Genomic DNA, 17,024 nt, shown 5'->3' on the forward strand with positions numbered 1-17,024 from the left:
CGGTGTCTGCTACTTCCTCCAGGCGCTGACTCGCCTGTAAGCTTACTGCTTCCCCCTTAACGTTAGCAAGGATCATATCAGAAACAACAGGGAACACCCCTACCACTCTCATACCCAACTCCAGGGCAGCCTGTGCCCCGTGTTCATCTTGAACCTTTTAAACTACAGACGGGAGAACAGTCACCGAGGGGGTGCCTAAACACAGTGAGTATACCGCTGCAAAAACATTCCGCCAGGTGGTACAATCAGCCAGATTGGGAATAAGCCCTTTAGGCAAGCTCATGGTAAGGATGATGTGTTTCTCCACAGGTGTAGCATGTGGAAAGACAGCTTCGAGTTGCTCAAATTTTTCTGCAAGCCAGTAAGGGAAATCATGCCTATTCTGAGGACGTTTACCCATCACTGAATTAATCATGATGGGACTAATAACAAGACACTACCATAGCCTGGTGGTTGAGCAGCGGCTACAGCCGAAGCCACCTGAATATTACGTGACATTAACTGTATCACAGCTCTGTATATATGCATCAACGATGTATGCAATTGTCACTGCTCTGCGATAGGAACATGAAGGTAATTTGGATGTGGTGTAAACTCAGCCAAAACGGGCCACGTGGCCCCATCGACTGATAAGGGGCCTAAACAGACCACAGAAACAGGGTGAGGAAGGGCGCCATTAAACCAGATTGTATGCTGCAAAGCTGTTCAAGGAATTTCAAGTGATCGATGAGGGTGATAATCCTGCGGGACCACGGAGGCATTATATTCGTGAAACAAATGATCATTTCCATCTACTGCCGGAAAGGTAACTCAAGAATCGAAAACCTCGAAGCAGTATGCCCCATCCGCCTCTTAAAAATCAATAATAAAATGAGCCCCTCCATTAGGGACTGCATGTTGAGCCAAGTAAGCTGTGACTGCAGCGCGGTAGGGCGCCGCAATAGCGACCGCCATAAGATGTGAGGCAAAACTCACAAAAGAACGGTAGCGCACAAACGGGCCAATATGGAAAGAAAAATCTTTGAAAATTCAAGCTTGAAAAACCTATATATATCAAATATAGGAAGCTAACCCTCACGCCATGGACATCTCTCGAAACTGGTGAGAGGGTATTGTGACAAGCACAAGCACTACTCGGGGGTGCTGCGATTAAGTACTAGACGAAACGTTGGTGGCGCCATGCTGCAGGGATTCTGCACATACACAGAACTATGCACAGGAATGTGGGACCTCGGTTTACAGGAGCTAAGCCTTCCCACCACCTTAGTGCCCACGAACCCAGGAACGACTAGCTATAGTGTCTAACTCGCTCTCCTACACACTCATGAAGAAGCAAATGATTAGACACCCCAGAACACAACACTCCAGAATCTCTCAGTAATCACGGTAGCAAGACACACCTTTTCACTCACTCTCTCGTACATATCCACAATAAGAACTGACTGAAGCACAAATATAGTTTAAAATATTTATTGTAACTATCATGCTCTAAAACGCAGTAAAATGCATAAAACTAATACAGTTAGCATTGCAACAAGGCCATATATCATAAAGGGAGATATCATCATATAAAGACAGTTGATAAAAGACTATAAGGCCTAACCACCCTCCCGTTGGTAAGAAGAAGTATTATTATATAATAGAAGATCTCTGGGCTTTGTCAGTAGACCCCATATCTTAGTGCCTAGATGGTATATCTAAATCATAGGAACCACATTGCTCTTCTCCCTGGAAAGCTCCCTCTCCAAGTGTGTGTTTCCTAAACATACATCACCATAATATCAAAGTACAAGTTTCCAGCAGCAGCTGTGTTAGCATGTTTTGTCTAGGAGCTAGGGACTGACCAGAACATAATAACAAGGGGCATTGTTTATCGACCTTGCTCACAGTCTTCAGACTAAACTCCAGGAACAGGCAGAGAACGACCAAAGCAGACGGTTCTCATGTGAAAGGCATAAACAGAGTCTTGCAAAAATAAAGCCATGTAGTAACGTGTGCAAAAGCAGCATCATGGTTGCTGGGCTCATGCTAACTTAGCGACGTCGACAATGTCCCTATCGGCCACTTGACATTAGTGAAGCTTGTACAACTTCTGTACTTGTGTTGCACATATGATTCAATTAGCAACCGGATATTAGCACAACCTAAGCAGTGGGTTAGAATACTTTATTGGAATATCACTGTCTTAACATTCTTTGGGCCGTGAATGATGTTAATCACACTATAAATGCAGAGCTGACCTTTACCACCAACAACTTTGCATTTCCAATATCCATCCGACTATTATTTTTTTTTAAAAAAGGTCAACAATTTCCTTCGTAGCTCCCACTGGTCCCAGCAGAATAAGGGAATGGGCTGCTAAAGCCACAAAGAGCTGCTATTATCATAGAAATGCAGAAGAAATTACACCATCAGTTAATGCAAGTTCGCCGCCTCTTAGCCAAATGATGGCAGATGAGCCATGCATAAATCAGCCCAGTGTTAAGCTGCAACACTATTGAGAGAAAATAACATGATTGTTAAATATTTCTTTGTTTCTCCTCCTACTGCTCTGCGATCATTGAAATGGCTTTGTAGCGTAGCAACATGCCATGCAAGAATTCAGAAATTAAGCTTCTCCCACTTCAGTGTTTGGCCATCTGCTGGCTAAACACGGTTCCACACTGATGCATGTTTTGTTTCACTGATCATGTATTACGACTTACATTTTTTTCTCACAAAAGTTTCAAAGTTATAATAAAATATGGTATCTAACAGATTACTTGATTGCATGAGCAGTTTTTCTACTGTGAATTTCTGAATACATTTATCAAAACTTAAGTTATGACCTGATTTTGGTGATTAGCCAGTCTGTAGTGGAACATTTTCACGGATCTAATTTGTTATATTTATCCAATTTGTTTTAGGGCTAATAATTTTGAGAATGAGGGTCCCTGGGCAGGAAGTGATAAAATACGAGTTTGTGTCCGGAAGCGCCCTCTCGGGGCGAGAGAGGCGCGACGTGGTGAAATGAACGTAGTCACAGTTGAAGACAAAGAAACCGTTTTGATTCATGAGAAGAAGGAGGCGGTGGATCTCAAACAATATATTTTGGAGGTATGGTGCTAAGTGGGGGAATGAGGGCTTCTGCAAGGAGAGGAATCTTCCATTCCCATAGCACTTGGCCATCCCCGCCTATGAATTTCAGAAGTAAGAACCTTCTTTACACTGCTCTAAGCGATGATGGCTTCCCTGAAGTGGGATCTTCTGTTGTCAGCACATCTAGTCATTCATGAGCAAATGTTTGACTTGGTCATTTTCCCTCTCTTGATCAGACATTGGCAGCCCCTACATCTGAGAGTAACATTAAAAGTTTTCTGCATCATATACAAAAATGTACTTCTCCACCTACCAGCATTGCTAAATAAAAGCTGCATCTTTATAGGGTTCTCACTTGATAAGAAGTATGCACATCTTTCTGAAGAACAGCCGACTTTAAAATGAAAAACCAAGCGTACAATGCAATGCTCTAAAACACTGGGACATGCTCCCTAAAGACATGCAAGATCTCCATGAATAAAGATTTAAATACTACCTTTTTATTTGAATCTTTGTGTGACATCCATCTGTAAATGGAATAATGTTGCTTCTGTCGTCCTTCTGAGTATGTTAATGTATTTCCACTGTTACATGGACAGAGGTCCAATACCACTAGGTTAGGCCACACTGTAAAAAGACTTGGACAACAATGTTTGGCATGCAAAAGCCATCTTTCCTTTTAATAGTAGTAGCTATAAAAGGAATATGAGAAGCAATGAAAGTAATGACGAATTTGAGAATGCAACTAGTAGGTATCACTGAAAGCAATAGGCCACAGCATCATAATGGAAAGCTGGGAATGAGACCCTGTTCATTCAGGTACTTCAAATTGCTCAAGTGGGAGAATCCAAGCATATGATGCATCCAGTTACTTCCTCCCTGTTTCTTGTTCTAGAATCATACATCATCGTTGCATACACTCATTCCTGTGCACATTTTGAAGGAACCACAGATCCCTTAGAATCTCAAACAACGAGTAACACTATTGAAGGAATTCTGCATAGGAAAAGTACTATACTTTGGACCATAGAACATCAGCATGTAGGGACTGAGTCACCATACCTCAGCATCTATGGCCCCGAATCCGACTAGCTCAAAATGCCTCATTTGCCCTTCTAACCATTCCAGAGAGACAAGTAATTTGGCACTCCAGAACACAACACAACACTCCCAACCCATAGGATTGTGGTAGTAAGTCACCCCCTTTCGTTTTTTCACTCCTACTTGTCCACAATAAATAGAAAAGACACATGAGGAGAGTTCATTATGTTTATTTAAACTATTGTGCTCTAATGTGCATTAGTTGCGCCACAGCTAGCAGACAAATGCAGGTCAGTAATGTCATTAGCATAGCTATTACTCCATATACATTAAAGAGTCCTGTCATATTATCTGACAGATTTTCCAAAACCGACCCTCACTAAGAAAGCTAAATGATTATCACTTTCTGGTTTTAGCAGTGAACCCAATACCTTGGCATTTATAGATAGTTGTTCTACATCCCTGCTGACACAGCTCTCTTGTCAGGACCTTTATCCTGTCTGCCAATCTCCGCTCTATGTGTGTTTAGAACGACATGTCCTGGATTATATGACAAAACGTGTTTTCAAAAACAGCAGATGGTTGTCTCTATTATGTCTAGGTGCTAGTGTCTGACCACAGGGAATAACACAAAGCTGTGTTTTTTTTTTACCTTGCCTCGGTTGTGGAGACTAAATTCCAGGAAAAGAACAAAAACTGTGTGCTAAGTATATGTGAAAATACAATATGGCACAAAAACAAGCGTGTACTTTGGTAACGTGTGCAAAGCCGAAGCGGCGTGCAACGTGCATTGTTAGGCTGACATAGGGAAAATGATAATGTCCTTGTAGGAAACACATGACCACACAAACTGCAAAATCTAGTTACTTAAAGGTTCTGGGGAACCTTCCTTGTGAGGGTCCTATGACACAGTAACCAAGAACTATGAATATTTCATTCTTTGTCTGTGTTCTTTAAGTTTTAAAGCAGGCCAGATGTAACTTAAAAAACTGTGATATTGCTGCACTATTGGTGCAGCAATGACATTTAACTGTGGCATACACGTGAGAACCCCACAAAACGTAGTCTGCAGTTTACCATAAAGTTTTCAAACTCATCCATACAAAATGATTAAACTATCGTGTAATTGACAACTGAGTTATTTTTAAATGTAACTATGCTAAATATAGAGCTCTTAATTATCCCCCGCAAAGTTTACTTCGGAAATTAATAGTTTTTATTATGAATTGGCAGAAAAATCATCAAATATTTAGAGCTTTACTTAATTCATACAGTGTATAAACATAGCCAAACTTACTTTCCACCCTGTACTAAAATCTCTATAGATGGAAAAACATGAAGCTTCATGGCTTAGAGTTATTGCTTGTCTAAAGTTATTTGATAAATTCTGCAGTGCTTATTTCAATTTATATAGGCCAAGACATTATCTAGAATTCAGAAAAAAAGAATATGCATAGAACAACCCGGGTGATTTGTCTAGCAGTGTTCGACCGTACATGGATACATTCTGGTTGCGTAATTTAAAGTACTATTAAACTGACAAAAGAAATGCTTTGAATTTGATTGGAAATTTGTGTGGATCTCAAAGGCATTGATGACATCTGCACATTAATATAGGAATAGAATGAAAAGTGCTACATTTCTTAACGATTTTCTTAAAAGCAAACATTAGCTCAAATAGAACTGGTCTAAACTCACCTTTCCCTAAGGAAATAAATGCACCATCTACCAAAACACAGACCAAGTAAGGGCTTTCTACTTTCCTTCTTGCTGGTCATGCTTAAGTACTGGGGTACAGTAGTTGGAAGTTGTGAAGTTAGATAAAAGATACTTTTTCTGTGACTCTATAGTCGGGTTCCCATATCCCTCAATTCTCTCTTACTTTGAATGACATGGTGTTATGGCCTGTCTTATCTCTCTCTCTCTCTCTCTCTCGCTCTCTCCTCTCTCTTCTCTCGCTCTCGCTCTCGCTCTCGCTCTCGCTCTCGCTCTCGCTCTCGCTCTCGCTCTCTCTCTCTCTCTCTCGCGCTCTCTCTCTCTCTCTTCTCTCTCTCTCTCTCTCTCTCTCTCTCTCTCTCTCTCTCTCTCTCTCTCTCTCTCTCTCTCTCTCTCTCTCTCTCTCTCGCTCCGCTCTCGCTCTCGCTCTCTCTCTCTCTCTCTCTCTCTCTCTCCTCTCTCTCTCTCTCTCTCTCTCTCTTCTCTCTCTCTCTCTCTCTCTCTCTCTCTCTCTCTCTCTCTCTCTCTCTCTCTCTCTCTCTCTCTCTCTCTCTCTCTCTCTCTCTCTCTCTCTCTCTCTCTCTCTCTCTCTCTCTCTCTCTCTCTCTCTCTCTCTCTCTCTCTCTCTCTCGCTCTCGCTCTCGCTCTCGCTCTCGCTCTCGCTCTCGCTCTCTCTCTCTCTCTCCTCTCTCTCTCTCTCTCTCTCGCTCCTCGCTCTCGCTCTCGCTCTCGCTCTCGCTCTCGCTCTCGCTCTCGCTCGCTCTCGCGCTCTCTCCTCTCGCTCTCGGCTCGCTCTCGCTCTCGCTCTCGCGCTCTCGCTCTCGCTCTCGCTCTCTCTCTCTCCTGATTGTTAGATGTCGGTAAACATTTGAATCGGTCGAAACCAGGAAGTGTCGGCCGCCATTTTGTCTCTCGCAGTCTGAAGGGGTGAAAAACATAGGTGGAGAACGAGAAAAGGGGCAGAGTGGACAGTTCCTGACCCCCTAGCCTTGGTCAGGGGGTCACAGAAGGACCCCCATGGGAGAAAAAAACAATTTTTTTATTTTTTTTAAATCGCGAGCTGCGCGTACCGCGCACAGCGCACCGAGTGCCCACAGCGCGTGCACGGTGAAAAACTGAAAAAAAAAATTAAGAAATACATTACTTAGCATTTAAAAAAACGTACAAATTCACTGAAAAAACCATAGGTTTCACACACGTTATAGTTACGAATTAGCATTTAAAAAACCTTGCAAATTCACTTAAAAAACCATAGGTTTCACACATGTTATAGTTAGCTGGACATTTCACTCGTAAAAAACAATGAAATTCCGCCGTTATAGTTAGTGCAGGCAACTATAACTCACGCGACCGCAATCCTCTGCTGATGACGTCAGATATTACATCACTGATGACATATGTGTCTTTCTGAAAAATAAATATTTGTAATATATGTATAGCTAAAGATTAATGGAAGAAGACATGGGTAAATAAGTGTCTAAATACAGTGATGTAATATCTGACGTCATCAGCAGAGGATTGCGGTTGCGTGAGTTATAGTTGCCTGCACTAACTATAACGGGGGAATTTCATTGGTTTTTTACGGCTTTTCTTTATTGATGAGTTCCCATCAACGCGTTTCGATGGCCTCTCGCCACCTTGTTCACGATAGTGAACAACCATTCGTTTCTCTTTTTTAAAGAAAACATGTGACACACATAACATAGATGAGGGACTACCACATTTTCATCACCATGGTGAAAGGTAGGTAAAATGCTGCCACCATTTTGAAATGTTCTTTCGCTTCAGTGCCTTTTGCATATTTCCTACATTGTCATTATGAACAGCTGTTCCAACACAATGTTTTCATGGGCAAATATTCCTTCAAAAAATTTATACATGCAATTGCTTAATAATCACATATAGATTTATATAAAAATCAAACCTTGACACATTTGATCTTTCAACCTATTTACAAGATAAACAGCAAGTGCTAATTGTCATCTCGTTCTGTTTACAAAGTGCTAGTGCTTTTTTAAATGTAAACATTTACTCTTAATTCAAGTCTCACTCAATAAAGTGCTAGTGCATGTATATACCATTTCTTCATCTGTTTACAAAGTGCTAGTGCTTATTGAATGTAAACATATACTCCTTATTCAGATCTCTCTCAATAAAGTGCTAGTGATTCAAGTAAATCAATGTAAACAATTTCTACATTGATGTTGATTTGGTCATACAGTACTATTTAACACTTAAAATAGATTTAAAAGGTTTTTTCATTGTATATATGCTCCTAACCTAACTACCATAACATTTCTGGGTCCCTCTTTACTTTATTAAAAAAATTGTTTAATGTAGCTTCCTCTTTAAACAAATAGTTCATTAAATATACGGCATCTTTTACTTTGATATTAATTGAGAGGGATTTTCTCATTTTATGTCCCTCTACCAAACTTCTTTACAGTTACTTTGACTATTTTCATTTCTAGATTTAATTTCTTTAGCAACCTAAACATTCCTTAATACAGACAAGTATGTAGATCTTCATCTACATTCAAGCCCTGTGGTTCCTTACAATCGAACTCCAAGATATAATAAGTTTCTAATTTACGGAGTTCCTTTTCTCGATCCCCTCCTCGTTTTTTCTTCGGGATCTCTGCAATACAGCTGTATTGTAGACCTATTGGATCACTTTGGTGGAATGTTTCAAAGTGTCTTGCGATTGGATACGTTCTATCTTTATTCACAATCGCTCTTCTGTGTTGCAGGACTCGTTGGAATACTGGTAAGGTGGTACTCCCTATGTACATCTTTTGGCAGGGGCATTGTAAGGCGTAGACCACAAAACTGGATCTACACGTTAGGAAGCCTCTAATATTAATGGTTTTATTAAAAGATGTTTTAAAATGCGTCCGATTCACTCCATGCTGGCACGCCTTACATTTAAAACATTTCCTAAAACCCATTTTACGTGTCAACCATGTGGGTGGTCCTGATTTCTTACTTTCAATGAATTCACTGCTCACAATATGATCCTTTAATGATTTAGATTTACGGAAACTGATCTCAGGATGTTTTTCATTTTTGGACCAAGTATTGCATAATTCTTCACCAAATGCCATTGTTTATTTAAAATAATTCTGACTTCTTTGTGATTCTTATTGAATGTTGTAATGAACCTGCAATCACCTTGTCCTTGTTTAAAGTTCCTCTTTTTCTTTTGTTCTGATTTTGAGGGTTCAAATAAAACTTTTTTCCTGTCTAGTTTTCTTGCTTTTGAGGCTGCCCCCTCTATCACATCCTGTGAGTAACATCTTTGTAGGAATCTTTGACTCATTTCCTCTTCAACCTTTAGGTATTCTTTAAGGCTACTACATGTTCTCCTGGCTCTATAGAACTCACCAAAGGGGATACTTCTAATTAAAGGGGCAGGATGAGCGCTCCCAGCATGTAAAATCGTATTCCCTGAAGTGGGTTTCCTAAAAACAGTAGTTTCTAGTTTTCCATTAGCAGCCTTTACTCTTACATCCAAAAAGTCTATACAGGATTTACTGTATTGTCCAGTGAATCTCAAGTTAAGCGTGTTACAGTTTCTCATTGATAAACAATTCAATTGATGCTTCCGTGCCCTGCCACAGCACAAAAACATTGTCAATAAATCGCACCCACAGGAGTATGTTATCATTCCAATGTTCTAATGGTGGGCCACTGAGCACCTGCTCCTCCCACCAGCTAAGATGTAAACTGGCATAGCTGGGGGCGAAGCAGGTGCCCATCGCCGTCCCCTGTTCCTGTTGGAACATTTCTTCTCCAAACAAAAACATATTTCTGGTTAGACACCACTGCATCATCTCTAAAATAATTTCATTTTGTTTAAAAAACCTCAAAGATCTTCTATTTAGATAAAATTCAGTTGCTTTTAAACCATCAGTATGTCGTATGCTCGTATAGAGAGTGGTAATACCAAGCGTTAATAACAGCATACTGTTCTCATCCCATCTTATATCAAAAATGCATTTTAAAAAACAGTAGAATCCTTGATATAGGAGGTCAGGGTCTTCACTATAGGGTTAAAAAAATAATCTATATACTTTGAAGTATTCTCGAAAAGACTTCCACAAGAAGAGATAATGGGTCTTCCCGGAGGTGAAACAACATTCTTGTGGACTTTGGGAAGCATATAAAAAACTGGGAGAATTGGATTGTTTTGTTTAATAAATTTGTACTCATCCCAGTTTAATAGATCCTCTTCCTTCCATACATCTAATCTGGCGTGGAACTGTTCTTTCACCAAAATAAACTCTCGCATATCAATCCTTTTATAACATTCAGTGTTATTTAATTGAGTAAGGGCTTCTTTCTTATACAGTTCTCGTCCCCATAATACAACGTTACCTCCCATATCAGAGGGTTTCACCAATACACCATCATCTTTAATTAGTTTCTCCACTGTTTGCTGTATAATTACTTTTTTAGGATCTCTTTTCTTTTTCTGGTCTGCTAAATTACTATATAGTAATTTCAGATCCCTTGTAATGTTTTCAGAAAAGACGTCCAGGTTATCTCGCGCTGTTTGTGGCAAGAACTTAGATCGTGGTCGAAATGGTGTATGGTCACTACTCAATAACACAAATGCTTCTCCTTTATTTGAAGTTCCTGTCTGCGATGAGTCCATAGAAACATTCATTCTTATTGCACAGCTCCATTAAATCACCAGAGATTGCAGCATACAAGGTATTTAGGCCGCTCAAATCTGTAGTTTGAACAGTTTGTGCCTGATCTATAGGGGTTCTTTCAAATCGCTTATTAGCAAACATTTTGGCAAGTTTCAATTTTCGTACATACTGCTACAAGTCCATTCGACTATGGGGATAATTGAATTCATTATCATCACAGTACGATAAGCCCAATTCTAACACAGATTGCTCTTCTGTTGTTAGATTAATGGTGCTCAAATTTATAATGGTCTTGTCCATCTTCATTACTTCGTTGATTTTTTTCGTGTTCGAACGCATTGAGCGTTTTGCTTGCCAATCTGGTGCTCCTCCTACATCCTTCTCCTCCCCTTCTCTGTTTCCTCTTCCTGCACCTCTTCCCCTTCCGCGACCCCTCGAAGGTCGATGGTCTGTTTGAAGTTCCATTTGTAAAAAACGGAATTCCTCTGTCACTGCCAGACGAATATCGCTTGGCCCCTTTCTTCTTTGTTCTTCTGGCTCCTGTTCTGAGCCTGTGTCGGAGCTCAGCTCGCTATATGTGGCATCTTGTTGTATCGCAATCCCACTTTGGATTTGCTTACGTCTGACAGAGTCAAATTTTTTGGCAAAAGTGTATATTCTTCCTGCCTCATAATCGAGCCGGTCGCGCATAAATTTCGTGGCTTTTCTATCCTTGATGCGCTTCTCGTATTTCTCAAGTCGTGTTTTTAAATCTGCTTTAAATTTCTCTATTTTTCCTTTTTCAGCATGTTTACCAAAGATATCATTTAGTTCTTTGATTTTTTCCACCACTTCTCCACGCTCCTTGTCTGCATATTTCAATAATATGCGCATCATATTGGTTGAGCTGTTGGCACTATTCTCCGCCCATTCACTCAACATATCAATATGGGGGTTCTCATATGTGGGCGTGGTCATGGTTCGCAATCCTCTTGGGACTCTTCCCACTTGTAAATACTGCCTCAGGGAGGCCACCTCCCACCAACAAGATATTTCTCTTTTCTTTAATTTTTCAAAGTCATGTAGCTGTTTCGTTAGATCATTAGCTCCTCCCACATTGGGAACATTTCTGCTTTTTTCATGTATTATTGTCGTATTTTCAAAGAGCTTTTTAGCTTCTTCCTCACGTGCCGCACGTTCATCATCACTCATTTTTACTGCCGATGTATTCCCCTTGTCTATTCACACTGATCTTATAATCACAGAAATCCTTCTTGTAATAGCTCAGTATGTCCGATTCGGCTCCCGAGCCCTCCCACTTTCGCCACGCTTACCGGAGCCTTTTGTCGGGTGTTTTATCTTCTTCCGCAATCCTCCGATCGTGAAAGTCGACGAAAACCTTTTCCCAGTCTCTGGCTCCTTTCTCCTTTTCAAAAGCCGGCGATATCCAAACGGGTTTACTCAGGGGGCACGCCTGTCTTCAAAGAATACACTTCGGACGGGTTTCTGGCGTGCTTCCTTAACGTCGATGGTGCAGAAAAAAAGATGGCCGCCCCGTCTTTAAACATTCAGCATAAGGTTACAGACAGCTTCAACAGCAACCACACTGCACTCCAAAGGGTTTATTTCATTCGGCTTTTCTTTATTGATGAGATCACATCAACGCGTATTGTTGTTAGAGTTATCATATTTTGATACTTTGAATACTTTCAGTGTGGACAATTAAAAGGTTGGTTATACTAGGTTTTGGGAAATTTAAGCTTTAAGATTGACTGTTTTTTTACAAACAAGATGAGTTCACAAGTGGCATTACACTCATGCACTTGTTTTCATGCATTTACCTGCTTTTTACAAATACAAAATCCTAATGAAATTATTATATTTTTCTATTGAAATGACCATTGTTCTCTACTTAAATATTTATCAAGTTGTATTGTTTTACACTTGTACTGAAATTTAAATAAATGGCTCATTGACGCTATTCTAATGTGACATATATGTATTTTTGTGTTTCACATTAGAAAAATGAATTACATTTCTGTGTAAGTGATGATTGTTCCTCTTGATTGGATACTAATGCCATTTACTGTGTCCATCTCACTTCTTCTCCTAACCTGAAGATATTTTTAATGTTTATTATACATGTAATTATTTATTGCACCCAAAGATGGCGCACTCTGTTGTAATCAAGGCTGCTGTGTGCAGTTGAAACGCGTTGACAGTTTGTCACTCTTAGCACTAGTAATAAAGCATTTTTTAAAAACTCACTGAGGAATTCCTCCATATCCTTCTGTTTCTAAGTGGATACATTTTCTGTATATATATATATATATATATATATATATATATATATCAAGATGTATTGCTGTTAGAGCTATTATGTTTTGTTACTTTAAATGCTTTCAGAATGGACAATCGAAAAATTGGTTATACTAGGTTTTCAGAAATTTGACAGCTTTAAGTCCATTCATTAATCGAACCCCTCTAACAAAATTAGGATTGGATATGCAAGGCTTTCAAAAACTTGTAGATCACAAAATGGGAGCTGAATATGCACAGTGAAATTCCAGAAAACGCCCGACAATAAATATTGTCTAGAGTTGCAAAAGAGCTATCTATACACAAACAATAAAAAGTAAATACATGTAAGCCATTTTGTTGTTAGATGATTACTCGTCACATCCTAACTTGGAGTAATCGTGGAACACCCATTGTACAAGGTACAACAAGAACATCCAGATCTTAACTGAAAATACTATTGAGGAGAAAACATAGTGAATTCACCCATAAGGCAACTAAGAACTCTATTGCTTTTACAGGCCTGGTTGACCCACAAATTCATTTGTGAATTCCCAGAGAAACTCTCTTTAAGCGGTCTGCTAGGCAAAGGCATTGAATACAGCTGTAAGAAATAAAGTCAATTTTCTGCCCTAATTACTTTAACACACGCAAATATGGTCTCCATTTTTTAATTTTACATGCAAAATGCACAAAAATTAAGTTTTTTCCTTTCACTTAATATATCTGGGGATTGTTTGTTGTGTAAAGTAGCTGCTTTCCAGTTAGCAAGATGTCATTAGCATGTGTAGAGTATTGTAACACTAGTTCAAAATAATCATATCCACAGGTATCAGGGTTTTCATTGGGAAGCTGTTGACCAGTGAATGGCAAAATATCTCTTTCCATGTAATTGTTACACCATATGTGAAAATGTAAGCAGCGGGTTGTGGCGACAGAAGGAGGCACACTTTCACTGCTCGTATATAAGCATTACCAGAGTCTGTATATGTATGTAGTATTTATATAACAAAAACCTAGCTGACGGCAGCAGGCCTCTATGCAGGGTCCAAGTCGAAGACACAGTCAATTTGGGGTTGGAGGGGTAGCTGGTTTCCAAGTGCTAAAGAGGGCTGTTACTGTTTCATTATATAGTGTTCTTTAAAGAGTTGTGTCTTCAGCTCTTTTCTAAACCGAAGAAGTGTTTAGTCAGTCCTGATCGATACTGACGTTATTCCAGATCCGAGGTTTACAGATAGAGAAAGCCTTTGCCTTTTGTTCCTTTGCACTTCATCTCTAGTCTGACACTGTTCTGACTGTGGGTGTGTGAACCAATCAGTCAGTCATTTGAACGGGAATCAGGCTTGTCTGCCAGGCAATGCACCGGTCCTGATTGCTTTGTAGATGAAGCAGCCTCATTTTGACTATAGTGAGGGCTGGCAAGAACAGCCATTGGGGTTGTGTGATGTAGTCATATTTCTTCAGGCCCTTTATGATGCATACTGCTGCATATAGGATGCCGTTGTGGGGGACAAGTGTGTAGTTTTGGAGGCAGACCGATAAGCAGGGCAATGCTACCACATAGATGCAAGAGACAAAAATACTTGAATGGCAGTTTTAAAGTTACTTTCTGGGAGAATAGGGTTTCACTTTTTTAGTAGAGAGAATTGGTACCAGGCATCTTAGTTTTCTTGGTGATGAGTTCCTTAAAGAGGAGACCAGTGTCCTGGGTAAATCCTAGCGACTTGGCATTGGGTGAAAGTTGTAGTTTGAATCCTGATTTGTGCTAGTTGTTGCTTGTTCTTGGCAAACAACAGGAATTCTATTTTGGTGGAGTTCAGCTTCAGATAGGTGCTGAACAGCCAGGTCTTGAGATTCAAGCTGTTTTTTAAGCGATTTGAGGCCTGGCGCAGAGGAGACCTTCAAATAAAGTTGAGTGTCAACTGCATATTGGTGGTCTATGATGTTGTTTGTTGTGAAGGGGCCTTTGGGGCTCCATGAAGATGTTGAGGATGAGAAAGGACAAGATGGAATGTTGGGGAATTCAGGAGGTTATCAGGACATTCATGCACCTGGAGGTGCATAGCAAATTTAAATGACTGTCTGACCTACAACAACATATGTCACATCCCTTTTCATCTATTTTATGATGGTTCTTTCTGGATTTACAAGTACAGAAAGGAAAGTAAGAGCAATCCCCTACCTTTGGCAGTTTCAGACCTACATTTATCTGCCGTTCTGTCTTCTAATTGGTCTCTCTTTTGCAGCCTAGTCTATTTATTTCCGATCCATTTTTGCTCCTTTGACTACGATACTGCCCCGCCTTCTTAGCATCTTCTATTTTTCCTTGTAAAGAAGATGTTAAGAATGATGATCTTTAAAGTATATAATGAAAACACATCTTTAACATATCTCTAAAATAATTGTGATTATTATTATTAGTGGCACTGACCACATCAATGGATATTATGTAAACAATCGTAATATGGAGACAACTAAAATAGAATATAGACATTTGATCAACTTCACTACATTGTTTGTTTATGTTATCAGCCTCTCAATAGTGCTTTTCTGCTATTTGTAAGGATTCACTCTTCTTTTGGCAGACTGGGTTTTTCTTTAGCATCTTATTGGGGTCACTCGGTGACTGCAGTCATTGTGACAAAATATCATTGTATGAGTTTCTCTGATTATAGATCTGTTCAGTGAATGATTTCGTGAGGATTCCTATTGGATTAAAGGACTAATCACTCTGTGGTCTAAGTTGGAATCCTTAAGGTGTGCGATTCTCACTTCATTTTTGACTTCTTGTCCTTAAGAACTAAAGATGTCTCTTCCAGTGTGTTTGACAATTTGTTTCCAGGTCTAAACTGTAGATTTAAAGTGGCTGAACTTGTTAGCATACTTTCAAAGTAATAATGCCCACAGCAACTTTCATCATGTCCATGAAATGCTGTCCTGGATTAGACCTTGAAATGTGTGCATTTGCTAGGAAAGTGCTTGTGCTTCACGGCAAAGAAAGAATGTTCTCCAATGTGGAGCTCGAGCGTCTTTAGCAATAGAAAAGCCATCGGTCTTTAATGAGGGCCATTTCAGTCTCTCATTCAGTGACAGAAATGCTTTGAATTGTATCAGGCATAGATTTTAATACCTTTTGTAATGCATCAAATATTACATCAGTTTGTCTTAATTTACATGAAGCAAGCAACATTTAGAAGTTCCATGCTATCATTCATCATTCACTTCTTAACAACCATCTTGTCCTTTTTCGTTGCAGAATACTTTTTCCTATCAATTGATAATTTTGAATCCACTCCCATCCTATTGTTTTCTCTCTACTTTTATATATTTTTAAAACAGGCCTCCACCCCATCATTCAGAAGATTGCCACACATTACACTCCTACAAGGATGCTTAGGTATGCCTTTCGGACAATGTCTCAACTGGTTGATCATGTAAGGGAACGATTAGGTATCGGAATTAATCATGTAGAACAGGAAAGGACAAGATAGACCAAGGAGTGGGCAGAAGATTGTTATTTGTAGGTAGAAGCACATAGTACAACTAAATTACAGTAACCATAACAACCATATGTGCACTGGGGGTGCCGTGGTGAATGAACGGCGCAGTAACACACCGTGCTGAACGCCAGAGACGCTTTACCCTGCCACCGGACTGATCCAGGCTTCCCCGTCCCGGATTACCGTTCACACATTTGCCGGACGAGCTCTCTCCACCCCCGGACCTACGCCGCTAAGCGCCGCCAATTTGACCAACGCGCTAGCTCTTCACAAGCAACAAAGCCTCATTAATTTATACACTCCACAGTAATACTATTACTGTCGCTGATCTCTCTATAAAACTGCTATAAAGTCACCGCAAGATGATAACTAGTACTTCAGATGCATAAAAGATAACTAAATCATGTTGGGCTCCACAGACGTATGCTTGTACTTAAAATTACATTTATGACTAATTGAGACTGTACCCCCCACATCCAATACCAGCTCATCTCTCTCTCTCTCTCTCTCTCTCTCTCTCTCTCTCTCTCTCTCTCTCTCTCTCTCTCTCTCTCTCTCTCTCTCTCTCTCTCTCTCATGACAGTGAATGGTGGCGGTTATGGATTGGGTGTTTTTTCTTCTTTGTAATTTCCTTCTTTTTATTGAGTCGATAAATTACCTATCTGGCCTCGGGCGCAGTAAAATATAAAAAATGTGATCAGCTCTGCAGATATATGTAGTTGATAAAACGTAAACAACAAGAAATCACCTGTTG

The 17,024-nt window shown here is 39.9% G+C and overlaps 1 protein-coding gene across 4 annotated transcripts in view; it reads left to right on the forward strand.

Moving 5' to 3' along the window:
* KIF24 (kinesin family member 24) overlaps window positions 1-17,024 on the forward strand; it is a 372,810-nt gene that overhangs the window by 94,928 nt on the left and 260,858 nt on the right. For all 4 annotated transcript variants that reach the window (XM_085628651.1, XM_085628684.1, XM_085628662.1 and 1 more), the window contains exon 3: window positions 2,907-3,096. In XM_085628651.1, coding sequence (XP_085484777.1) covers window positions 2,907-3,096 — 190 coding nt within the window. The remainder of the gene's footprint in view (window positions 1-2,906; window positions 3,097-17,024) is intronic.

Source organism: Triturus cristatus, chromosome 2_1 (assembly GCF_964204655.1).
Source record: "Triturus cristatus chromosome 2_1, aTriCri1.1, whole genome shotgun sequence".
NCBI lineage: Eukaryota > Metazoa > Chordata > Amphibia > Caudata > Salamandridae > Triturus > Triturus cristatus.